The following is an 11602-nucleotide window of genomic DNA, read 5'->3' as shown; positions in this document are numbered from 1 at the left end:
CACCTCTTGTTTAATCATTGCCTCAGTAATCAAGTGCAGAACAGTACAAGTGAACTATTTACAGTTCAGTAAATATTCACTGAGTAATTGCCAGGATGTTTTATGGATTAGCTGCGTTCGACTAATTACTTTGAGTAAATTCGGCTGCACTGGATGACCCTGATACAGACTAAAGCTATCAGTGTCATGGGACCTGCCCGTCAGACTCCCTGCTGTGCCCGGTGCCCCTCACTGAGAGCTCAGTGTTGGTGAAGTTCAAGATGAGACCATGACACACATGCACACACACACACATGCACACACATGCACACACAGATGAAATGACCTTTTTGGATCATCTCACTTCTAATCCACTTAGTGTTGTCTATGTCGTGCCCACAGACAATCCCAGACAGCTCCTGTCCAAATACAGGCGCATTATACTGCGTCTGTGTGTGTGTATCTTTCCTTTAGGAAGAAGTTTCATGTCAGTTGTGCACAAATGTTGTGTCACCTATTAAGGCTGATTTATGGGTTAGGGGTTGTTTGAGTTTGCTTTAGCTACATTGTTGCTCCCCTGTGGCATTTCTCTATGTTTTGGATGTTTGGAGGATTTTGTGAGTTTTCAGTCCTGAAAGTCTGGACCATGGTTATGTCTTTATTACATTGTTTACATTTGATCGGGTTAGTTTTTGTTTCATATTGTAATTTAGGGAGCAAAGTAAAGACTTTTGTATGACATACATACGTCTTGTTGTTATCACCTACATGAGCTGCTTCAATACTTGACCTTGGCTGGTTTGTATGCATGCATGTGACGTGTGTGTAGTCTTTCTGTTTGAATGAAACCGGTTCCCTTTTGACATTACTACCAACAAAATGAACGTCCCCATCATTCCAACATTATATCTTTGGAGGTAAAGACTATAAAACAACCTGCAAGTCTCTTCCACTTTGTTTAATGTTGTCTTAACTTCTGAAAAGTCTGAAATTTCAAACTGTCCAACGAACCAAACTATAGTTCAGTTTGATCAGGACCTTTTTTGGTCAGACAGAATCTTGGTCCATTAGGCTGGTCCGGTAGATATGAATTCCTTCGTAAACGCAGGTAGAGAACTGGAGGCTTGAGTTTGGCTTCCTCAGCTTCTGCCACTTTTTTATTGACTAACTGTCAGTCCCGCTGGCTTCTCACTTTATACTGCACTTCTCAGAAAAGATCCAGACATACTTCAGCTCAGAGGAATCACAAAGATCTGTGAGGTATTTTGGGGATCACCTGGTTAGAGGGGAAAGAGTACAGTAGGAGAACGCATGAGTCAGAAAGCGTCTTTCGTCTCGAAACAGCATCTCCTGTATGAGGAGACAGTCACCAGCAGAGAGGTGATGCTTCCCAAGAGGATTATAGGATGATGAAGCGTGTTTGTGTGTGTGTGTGTGTGTGTGTGTGTGTGTGTGTGTGTGTGTGTGTGTGTGTGTGTGTGTGTGTGTGTGTGTGTGTGTGTTTAAGTCTCTTGATGTGTTAAAGACCCATGTTGTTACATGTATTTGAGAGGATTTTTACCAAATACATTAACCTGCATCCTCAGCTCAAAAACGTATACTCAATGTGTGTGTTTGTGTGTGTGTGTGTGTGTGTGTGTGTGTGTGTGTGTGTGTGTGTGTGTGTGTGTGTGTGTGTGTGTGTCTAAGAGAGAGAGAGAGAGAGAGAGAGAGAGAGAGAGAGAGACATAAGCCGATATACGTCAAATTTATAAGAATTAGGAATTACTCTTGTTTGCAAAATTCTTATTAGAGTTCATCCCTCGATCACAATCTGTCCAGCACTTATATTAGGAACATAAAGGAAAAAGCAAATAGTCTAATGATCTGCACCAGATTTAACAAACTCATAGATCTCAACACCATAAATGTGTGTGATATTTTACACAAACTGATAAATGAATAAAATACTATATGTTGTAATTAGTTACATTTTATCTGATTTGATGAGGTTGTTACAAATAGTTGCTAATAAAGCCATTATGCTTATACAACATTATCAAGTCCAATATTCACTCCTTATTTAGCTCTGTTTTGATTTCCACCAACTCCTGAGGGTACGTCAGTCACAGCCAACAATGTCTAGCTGCTGTTTGTTTATATACAGTGTATGGCTGAAACTTAAGATGTAATTTTAGTATTGCAGAGTCAACTGAAAAAAACCTTCTGAAACAGGTGAAACTAAATACTTCGTTGTGATTTCTTTTGACAGTATGATTTCACATCTTTGAATATTTAAATATCAAAACACTATATAACACGATGTGCTGTCAAATGTTACCCTGCTGCGGCTGCACCATCACAGGTTTAGGTATTTTGGTCTCTAATCAGCCAAAGGTAATAACAAGCAGCACGTCAGTCACACTCACTGCGTCAGTGACTCTTAGTTCTTAGAGGAGGGTGAGGCTGAGGGGAGAGGATTTCATGGCACTGAGCGCCGTCATGAGGATCGTCTCTCTTTGCAAACTCAAAACAACTGCAGTGTCCCTCATGTCACACGCTGCTGCTCACTGAGCTGATGCCAGCTGAACTTTTGTTGAACATCGGGAGCCGTGGTTCCTCGTCTTGTCACTGCAACGATTGTTTTGATGTAAGCAAGTGACCAAAAGTTTGTGAATGTGTTTATGTTCTGTTTACTTTTCTGCTCCAGTTTTTTATTTTTTATTTTTTTATTTGTACTTTATCTTTGTACTCCCCCTCCAGGCGCACGCCGCACTCAGAGGATCCTGCTCTATTAAGTGATTCTTCCCTAATTATGTTGACAGTTTTCCTTTGTTATCCCAAGTGTCTTCGGCAATGTGGATTTTGTTTTCTTTCCTTTTTTCTTGGTTTGTTCTTTTTACAATGGAAGACTTGTGAATTCTCATTGAGACTTAAACTTTGAATAAAAGGGACTCAAAATACTTTTGACTTGGATAAGTTGATCCTGTAGATTACTGTAGATAGATTTGAATTTCAGACTTTCATAAAATCTTAAATCTTTGCATTGACTCACCCTCTCCTGCCTCCTTCAGTGCAGTTTTACCAAAGAGCTGCTAAGTTGTATTCGACACTTGCAATGGGCTTAAAATGAAGCGACTAAGCACAGATTTATTATTGGACTTAGAACTACTTAGCATTGGAAAGTACAAACTGTCAGCTTTCCTCTGGAAGTAAAAAATGTCTTGCAATAATAGAATGTGTGTTTGTGTTGAGGATGCCCATGCTCTGCTGGCCAAATATAAAGACTTATAAAGGCTGCCAGTGAGCATGGGTGACCTATTTACCATCGGACCCACTGCCTCACAAACACACAAACCAGACGACGTCCACAGCCTTTCTTTTCTCGAGAGAATAATTGGGAAGCGTCTTTTCTTGGCAACACTGGAAAAAATCAGGTGAAACAACTGGTGTTTCAAACATCTGGCGCTGGTCATGAGTGTTGGGATGATGCACATATGATCAGGCAGGTGTGTTGCTCCCCTAACATCTGTTTATCAGGTCAGCTATCTAAAAGTTAGTTATTTTTAGCTTCTGGGCTGATTTTCCTCTTTTCCCTTTTTCTCCAAGGACAACTGACCCGTCTGGATAGTTGTAGGTTTCACCTCTGCTGTGGACCTAACATCTGGCTGATGTTACTTTTCAGAGTGTGGTTTTGGGTGTGAGTGTGTGAGCTCTCAAGGTGTAGGATCTTCCTGTAAGACTCTCCCTGCACCACCTGCAGCAACAATATAGAAGAAAAAAGCATCCTCTGTATTTGGCATGGGAGTGAGAGTAAAGATTTATATTTATTCGTCTGCTCAATGCATTATGCGCATATTCCTCTGAGTGTGTGTTTGATGCAGAGTGTGTGCGTGTTTTTTAAGGATCCCCGCCTGTCCTTGAATCAAGCAGTGTGGACCTTGTCTGCTGCTACGATGTCAGTTCACTGATTCATGCTGCGCCTCTGCCACTGACCCATAGGATGACTCTCAGGGGGGCACGGAGACAGATTGCATCCATCGCACTACAGCGCTGGGCAGATGTGCACTGACACACACACACACTATACACTCAGCAGAACGCAAAACTCAGAGTTTATAGCCGTGCTCGCAGTGCTTTGAGTTGAATGCCATTGTCAGCAGGCTAACATGCGAGTTTGAGCAGTTATATCCCAAACAAATCCTTTTTATTTACAAATAAGCGATAAACACAAACTACAGCTGATGCTCGTAAACAGATCAAACTAACCAAGGTACTGAAAACTGAAAATCAGACCTTAAGACGGTGTAAGATTAAACCAAATTTGTCAATCTACCCAACAGTTAGAGATAATTCAATGAAAAACAAACTTGAATTTCATGGTGGCATTAGTACATAAGGTCAGGTTATCATCAAAGGTTCATTACATGATTGTCTGCACAAATATTCGCACCAATGCATTTAATAGATGTTGAGATATTTCAGTGTGTAAAGCCACTGTCTGCAATGTGAATGGATACAATCAGCGCTCAGTGTCAGGTCAAATGTAGGTCACGTCTTTTTATCAGCTCGGGCTCCGATCAGCAGTGATGGAAACATAATACCCGGGTGAATGCGTTAATTTCTTCCTCTTCTTTATTTTGGCAGTCTAGATGCTGACACTGCACATTTTCTGCATGACATGGTGTATATGTGCATAAATAGCCATGAGCTTTTGTGTACTTAACAATGTGCAACAGTGATTTTTCCCTTTATCGAGCAACAGGCAACACTGGCAAGACAGCGAGGTGAGAGAGTTTCTCTGTTTTCCGCACGTTAATGACGTCGAACCAAGGAAAAAAAGCCGAAAGGCAAACTCCTGTGGCAATGGGAGAGGAGTCAGTCGCCTTTCTTTGATGGTTCACCTGCATTTTATAAATCCCCTGCACCCAGTAATTTTAGTATAAAAGAGGTAAAAGTGAAAAGTTTGATCTCTTGCTGTCAGTAGAGCAAAGATATGAGGAGAATTTCCCTCAAGAAACCCTGATCCAAATTGAAAGGCGAACCATCTAATCATTTTAATTGTCAAGATATTTCCCTCATAAGCACAAATGTCAGTCTCCTTGTGGCACTAGAGGAAAAATCATGAGACCATTAGAGTCATTAGGTTTTATCCTCAGGGGACAATGAATGTCTGCACAAAATTTCATGGCCATCCATCAAACAGTTTTGAAGAAATTTGAGTCTGAACCAAAGCGGTCATCCAGACAGCAGTGCTACTGATACGGCCAAAAAACGTTTTTCCTTGATCAACGTTTAGTGGAGAAAAAGCTGCGAGAAGTGGAAATGTGTCGCTGCCACGCGGAAAAAAGATCCAGACGGTGCAATGACTCAGACGCAAAATTTAGTTTGATTTTGTCCTATAAATAGCTCGTCATTCCAGAACATCTGTACGCTCGTGTTTGTTTTTCAAATCTCTCTCAGCTCCTCTCCTGGGCTCCCTTCCACGGGGACGCCGAGGTTTGCTGCTCTTTTGTTGTGGTCATCGGTGAGCTGCTGCTGGTTGACAGTGCGAGGCGGAGTTGTAGCTGAGAAATGGGTCAGTTTGTGCAGCAGCCTGCACAGAAGCCTCTCTGTGTCTGCGTTTTGTCCCCCAGCGAAAAAGGGAAAATCGCGCCAGATTTCTACCAGATCCTTCAGATGCAAGCTCTGTAAACAGTGTTTTCTGGGCCCTGTCGAACACCGTGGGACTTATCCACCCTGAGGCTTAGTAAAGGAGACACAATCTCTGGGGATTTCACTGCAGTTCCATGTGTGAAATAGGAGCGTCGTGCAAGTGTATGAAGATTTCATGTCTGCCATCATTTAAATTTAGCTTTAATCCCATTTCATCCCATTTGATCCCATTGATGCCGAAGCATTGAAACAGTCTGATATGATTAGGCTTTCAAGAGACTGTTTGCTGAATCCAACTTGCTGGAAAGAGAGTTGAGGCGAAGCCCAGAGCAAAGAGGGAAGCTGGCAACGTTTGGCTCTTCTAACTGTGAGACTGAACACTGCCCATTAAAATCAAAGCAGCCAATATATAATTCATCTCTTTGGCTCCTCCTCCTTCCACTGCCAGCACAAGAGTGCATATTAACATGATACTCCCTGGTGATGATGATAGATCCTCTCTCATTTCCACTTCATCTGAAAAACAAACAGCCAAGTGTGGAGTTTAGCTTCTGGGATTTCCGGTAAGCAGTTTGTGAAATCCCTCCAAAAAACCCACTTCTTTCAACGACTTCTTATTAAGTGTTCCTATAGCTTTTGCTTCTAACTGGACAGACACCGAGTTGTGTTCCAGATCCGATGCCATGTGCTCCTCCACCGCCTCTGAGTTGAAAACAGTGTGTGGGAGAGATGACAGGTTGCCTGAAGGAACGTTAAAGCTTGAGTGATTCATCTCATCTTCGTGCGAGAAGGACCAAAAAGGCCTTTTAATTCATGCCCAGCAAAATGCCAAGTCCCCCGCAACACACGCATCAACACGTACCTGATCAAACACGTAATATATGACTTAGGCACCAGTCACTCAAACACCTTTTCCTCCTCACATTTCATCGGCACGGCGCGCGCAGATCCGAGGCATGATAATGAGCGCCAGGCAGCTCAGTCTGTGTTTATGCGTGGTGATAATAAATTCATTGTGTTTGTCAAAATGGAGCAGACGGTCTCAGTGCTGCATAGAGAGCAGAGGAGATGCAACATGCATGAATTCAGCTGAAGTAAGAAGTTCCCAGTGTCCCAGTTCTCCGACTGAAACCACAGATGAATTAGTGAAAACACAAATTATCTTAAATATCTTAAACGGATCAGTGTTCCTCTTACGGGGCCTTGTAAGTGGTATTTTTTAATGTTGTGTCATGACATGCCTCAAATCCCAACAGCTTTAGGCACAATATTACTCAAACTGCAGGACCAATAATTTACCGCCATGTTGATGTAATCGTTATGAGCCTGCAGATGATGGATGATAGGCTCCATCCCTCTTTTTCACATCCTCTTCCTGTTGTTACTCACACTCCTCTTTTCCTTTCTGTTTCTCTCCTCGCTGCCTCCCTCCCCCTCATCCTGCAGGTGTATGGTGTACTGACCCTGCCTGCCACAGGCGAGGAGTCAGAGGACCAGGGCCATGATTGGCTCCCCTGGCCCTGGTGGGCGTGCCTTAGTGCCATGGCCGAGGGTGTGGCGGTGGGTCCTGGCTGTTTCTCTGGTTGTCATGATAAACTTGATGCTGCCAGGAAGTAGCCAGGCCTGTCCGCCACGGTGCGATTGCTCGGCTCAGCTGAGGTCGGTGTCGTGCCAACGGCGGCGGCTCACCAACATCCCAGAGGGCATTCCCACCGAGACACAGCTCCTGGACCTCAGCAAGAACCGGCTCCACTGGGTGCATGCAGGCGACCTGGCACCTTACCCACGGCTGGAGGAAGTGGATCTCAGCGAGAACCTCATTGCCACATTAGAGCCCAATGCCTTCGCCACCCTCCAGAGTCTTAAAGTGCTGAAGTTAAGGGGAAACCAGCTGAAGTTAGTGCCCATGGGGGCCTTCGCCAAGCTGGGCAATCTGACCAGCCTGGACCTGAGCGAGAACAAGATGGTGATTTTATTGGACTACACCTTCCAGGATCTGAGAAATCTGAAACATCTGGAGGTTGGAGACAACGACCTGGTTTACATATCCCACAAGGTAAGCTCTGCAGCATCCTGTCAGTCAGTAGGTGACTGAATGGAGGAACGTTTACTTTATTTAAAAAAGAAGATTTCTCCTTGGATTCCAGAGGATCAGACTTTCATACTAATAGCAGTAGAATATATTCTGCTGTTAAAAAGACAGCAGTACCAAGCAGCTATTTACCCACTGTAGTATCTGTAGCAATGGTTTCACCCAGGAATAATAAGTATATTTCAACGTATTGGGAAATTCACCTTCTTAATGCTGAACTATTCATTTAACAAAAGACCATTATGTGTTAATCATGAAAAAGGGAAAACAAAACTAATTTAATCAATAAGCATGCAAGCACGTCCAGTGTTTCTGTGGAAACAAGGATTGAGCATTTTGAATTTCAGAGCTCTTTTCACAGTAATTATGGCCCCGCAAACTCCTACGATTTATAATGTGTATTATACAAGAGATGTACTCACTCATATCATGGTAATGGACCTTGAGTTTCAGTCAGTAGTTAGGTGTTAACACCTTCCTCCTTAAGATTGAACATTGACATTAAGGGGGCTCATACATCTCAGTTTTCAGTGTCCAAACCAAAACAACAGGTGTGAAAAGGTACAAACAAACCAGGTGATCTCGGTCTGGATCAAACTGAACAATGGTTTGGTTTGTTTTCAGTGTGAAAACGTTTTATTTGGATCGTTCGGACCAATCGCAGGAAGTCGAGACAGCATTAAGTGTTAGCAGCTTGCAGGATTGTTTGTAATCTTCACCTCTGATGATATATATTTATTCAAAAAGTAAGCAAATACAAAATCTGAATTGACAACAGGCCACCGTCAGATGCACGCCCATCTACAAACCAATACATGTCAAGTATAGGTAGATGCAGTACATGTAGAAGTAGTGGAACCAAATCTAACTGGATAAAATGTAAACAATGTAACTAAGACATGAACCTTGATTTGGATCATGGTCCAGACGTTCAGGTGTGAAAACATCCTTCACTCCTCTGCCCTCTGTATCTTCCAGGCTTTCTCAGGGCTGCTGGGCCTGGAGGATCTCACAATAGAGCGCTGCAACCTGACATCCATCTCTGGTCAGACACTGTCCTATCTCCGCAGCCTGGTCACTCTTCGCCTACACCACCTCAGCGTCACTGCCCTGGAGGACCAGAACTTCCGCAAGCTCTCCAACCTGCGGGGTCTGGACATCGATCACTGGCCGTACCTGGAATACATCTCCCCTCTGAGTTTCCAGGGTTTGGACCTCCACTGGCTCTCCATCACCAACACCAACATCACCTCTGTCCCCTCCGCCTCCTTCAAGAACCTGGTGCACCTCACCCACCTCAACCTGTCCTACAACCCCATCCCCTCACTAGAGCCCTGGGCCTTCAAGGACCTACTGAGGCTGAAGGAGCTCATCATGGTAAACACAGGGTTGGTGACAGTGGAGCCCCATGCCTTTGGAGGCCTCCGACAGATCCGGGTCCTCAACTTCTCTTCCAACGACCTGCAGACCCTGGAGGAGGGCTCCTTCCACTCTGTCAACAGTCTGGAGACCCTCAGAGTGGATGGGAACCCCCTGATGTGTGACTGCCGTCTGTTGTGGATCCTGCAAAGACGCAAGACCCTCAACTTTGACGGCAGAGTGCCGGTGTGTGCGGGGCCGGTGGAGGTGCAAGGGGTCAGCCTCAGCACCTTCACCGATTCTGCACTCTTCGATCACTTTACATGCCAGAAACCTAAGATTCGCAACCGTAAGATGCAGCAGGTAACGAAGATGATTACATTCATGTTTAATACTTGGCAAAACAAATCTATAAATGTATATAGTTTGATAACTGAGGTTAAGTTTATATCTTCTTCAAGCACGGAAAGTTTTCTGAAACAAAACGTATCATCATGTGTACAAATTCTTCTGTATTTTCTGACTCTCCAACATTTATTAGTCCATGCGCTCCTTTTCTCCACCTCCCGCAGGTAACGGCTCGTGAAGGCCAGCCTGTGAATTTTCTGTGTCGAGCCGAAGGAGAACCTGCACCTGCTATTGTCTGGATTTCCCCACAGCGCAGACGGATCACAACTAAGAGTTCAGGGCGTATCATTGTCCTCCCAAGTGGCACCCTGGAGATCCGCTACGCCCAACTCACTGACAGCGGAACCTACATCTGCATTGCCAGCAACGCCGGTGGCAATGACACCTACTTCGCTACGCTCACAGTGCGTGGCCAGCCGCTGGACGCCGCCTCAGCCTTCTTTCTCAACCGCTCGCTGTACAGCGGTGAGTTCTTGAACGACACAAATCTGAACAACACACGGGTATTCCTCAAGTTCACCTTGGACCTGACCACCATCTTGGTCTCCACGGCGATGGGCTGCATCACCTTTCTGGGGGTGGTCCTCTTCTGTTTCCTGCTGTTGTTCGTGTGGAGCCGGGGACGCGGCCAACGCAAGAACAACTTCACAGTGGAGTACTCTTTCCGGAAATCTGAACCCGCCACCGGGCCCACCTCGGGAGGGATGAGGAAATTCAACATGAAAATGATATGAAACAACGCAGCCAGGGTTCCCTCGGGGGAGGCATGAGCACGTCCCAAAAACGTGTTTGACACACGCAAACGCACACAGCCACTGACTCGCAAAGAAGTTTAAAAGCACAATCCAACTTCCCGTCCATGGCTCCATTCAAAATTTGAGTGCCCGCATAAAAACAGGAGCCATGAAGTGATTTGGTTTGATCTGTGAGTGAAAACAAAATGATCCTGATCTCCCTGTCTCTCTGTGGTTTTATTCAGCATGTGGTGAGAAACATGTTTGAGTGGTACTGTAAGGAACTAGAGTGTTGAAAGATTTGAAAGAGCTGCTTGTTGTCCATGCTTGATAAGAATAATAACATTAAGCATTATAGGAGATAGGTTGTGAACTGGTTTGATTACTGAGCTGTGGAAAACTGGTGGTCCTGTCTCTCAGTTATATTAATGAAGAAATAAAAAAGCAATTCTTTTGAATCAAACATTTTCTCTATTGTGTTGTGTGCAGATTTTAGTGTGATGCACGGAGACCTGGTCACCATCCACATGTAGAGTTTGTAACTATGCTCTTGTTAAGAGTCGTGCATGTAGAGTTTCATTCGAGAGTTAAGTTGTAAATTGATATCGCTAAACAAAACACATGGTTTTTAAATAAATTCAGTCAAACAACCAGCTTTATCGATTCTGACCACATCTGAGCAGTGAGGAGGATGATATTGGGTCAAACACTGTATTAACATTATCATGTGTCAATTGTTTCAATGAACAAAGGCTCAGGGGATGTAGACGATTATCTGAGTGTAATATCTTGTAAGAAGGAATGGATTGGGATCATTCACCTAAATGACAATCCGTCAAAATATTGGCCTTTTCTTTGCGAGATTATTCAACAACATTTGCTGTGTGAGTTTGGGACGAGCGCACTAGCCGTGAGCTGCTGTGGCTGCCCGTGGCCCGGAGGGTTTGGTAAGGAAGTCAAGACCGACGTGCACGGGCTGCTACAGTAGCCATAGCAACCAATACAATAGAGAGCAGGGGAGGGACAGAGCATGGTGGCCATAGGAGGGTTGCTCGTGGAAAGGGGGAGGGAAGAAAAAGAAGTCAGTGTGACCTCTGCTTCCCCTCCCTTAGATCACAAGCCCCGATCGTGCTCTTTCATCAACAGGAGAGGGACGACCCACCGGCCTCCGCACCCCTGTCCCTGCCCTCTGCTGTGTTGGTGGGCATCTGACCTTCCCAGTGCTGCCAGGGGGGAGCAGCCTGGAGAGTCGGGTCACACTCAGAGGCAGATAGAGGACACACAGCAACACTATGGAGGTGTTCACCTACACACTCATCCAAGCAGTGGAACCCACACATAGCAACACATGTATAGCACCTTTTCTCAGGAAAAGTGAAATAACTAGCCAACAGAG

The 11602-nt window shown here is 44.6% G+C and overlaps 1 protein-coding gene across 2 annotated transcripts in view; it reads left to right on the top strand.

Moving 5' to 3' along the window:
- LOC117778148 (leucine-rich repeat and immunoglobulin-like domain-containing nogo receptor-interacting protein 3) overlaps positions 1-11570 on the top strand; it is a 33247-nt gene extending 21677 nt beyond the window's left edge. The window contains exons 2-4 of one of the 2 annotated variants that reach the window (XM_034613457.1): positions 7060-7669; positions 8684-9082; positions 9637-11570. In XM_034613457.1, the coding sequence (XP_034469348.1) occupies positions 7115-7669; positions 8684-9082; positions 9637-10206 (1524 nt within the window). In that variant the 5' untranslated portion in view covers positions 7060-7114 and the 3' untranslated portion in view covers positions 10207-11570. Of the gene's footprint in view, positions 1-7059; positions 7670-8683; positions 9428-9636 lie in introns of both variants that reach the window. The other variant, XM_034613456.1, reaches the window with a different exon arrangement.
- The last annotated feature ends 32 nt before the right edge of the window (positions 11571-11602 follow it).

This window comes from Hippoglossus hippoglossus, chromosome 17 (genome assembly GCF_009819705.1).
Source record: "Hippoglossus hippoglossus isolate fHipHip1 chromosome 17, fHipHip1.pri, whole genome shotgun sequence".
NCBI classification, from domain to species: Eukaryota; Metazoa; Chordata; class Actinopteri; order Pleuronectiformes; family Pleuronectidae; genus Hippoglossus; species Hippoglossus hippoglossus.
Note: the sequence above shows the minus strand (reverse complement) of the source record. Positions and strands in the feature narration are given on the sequence as shown.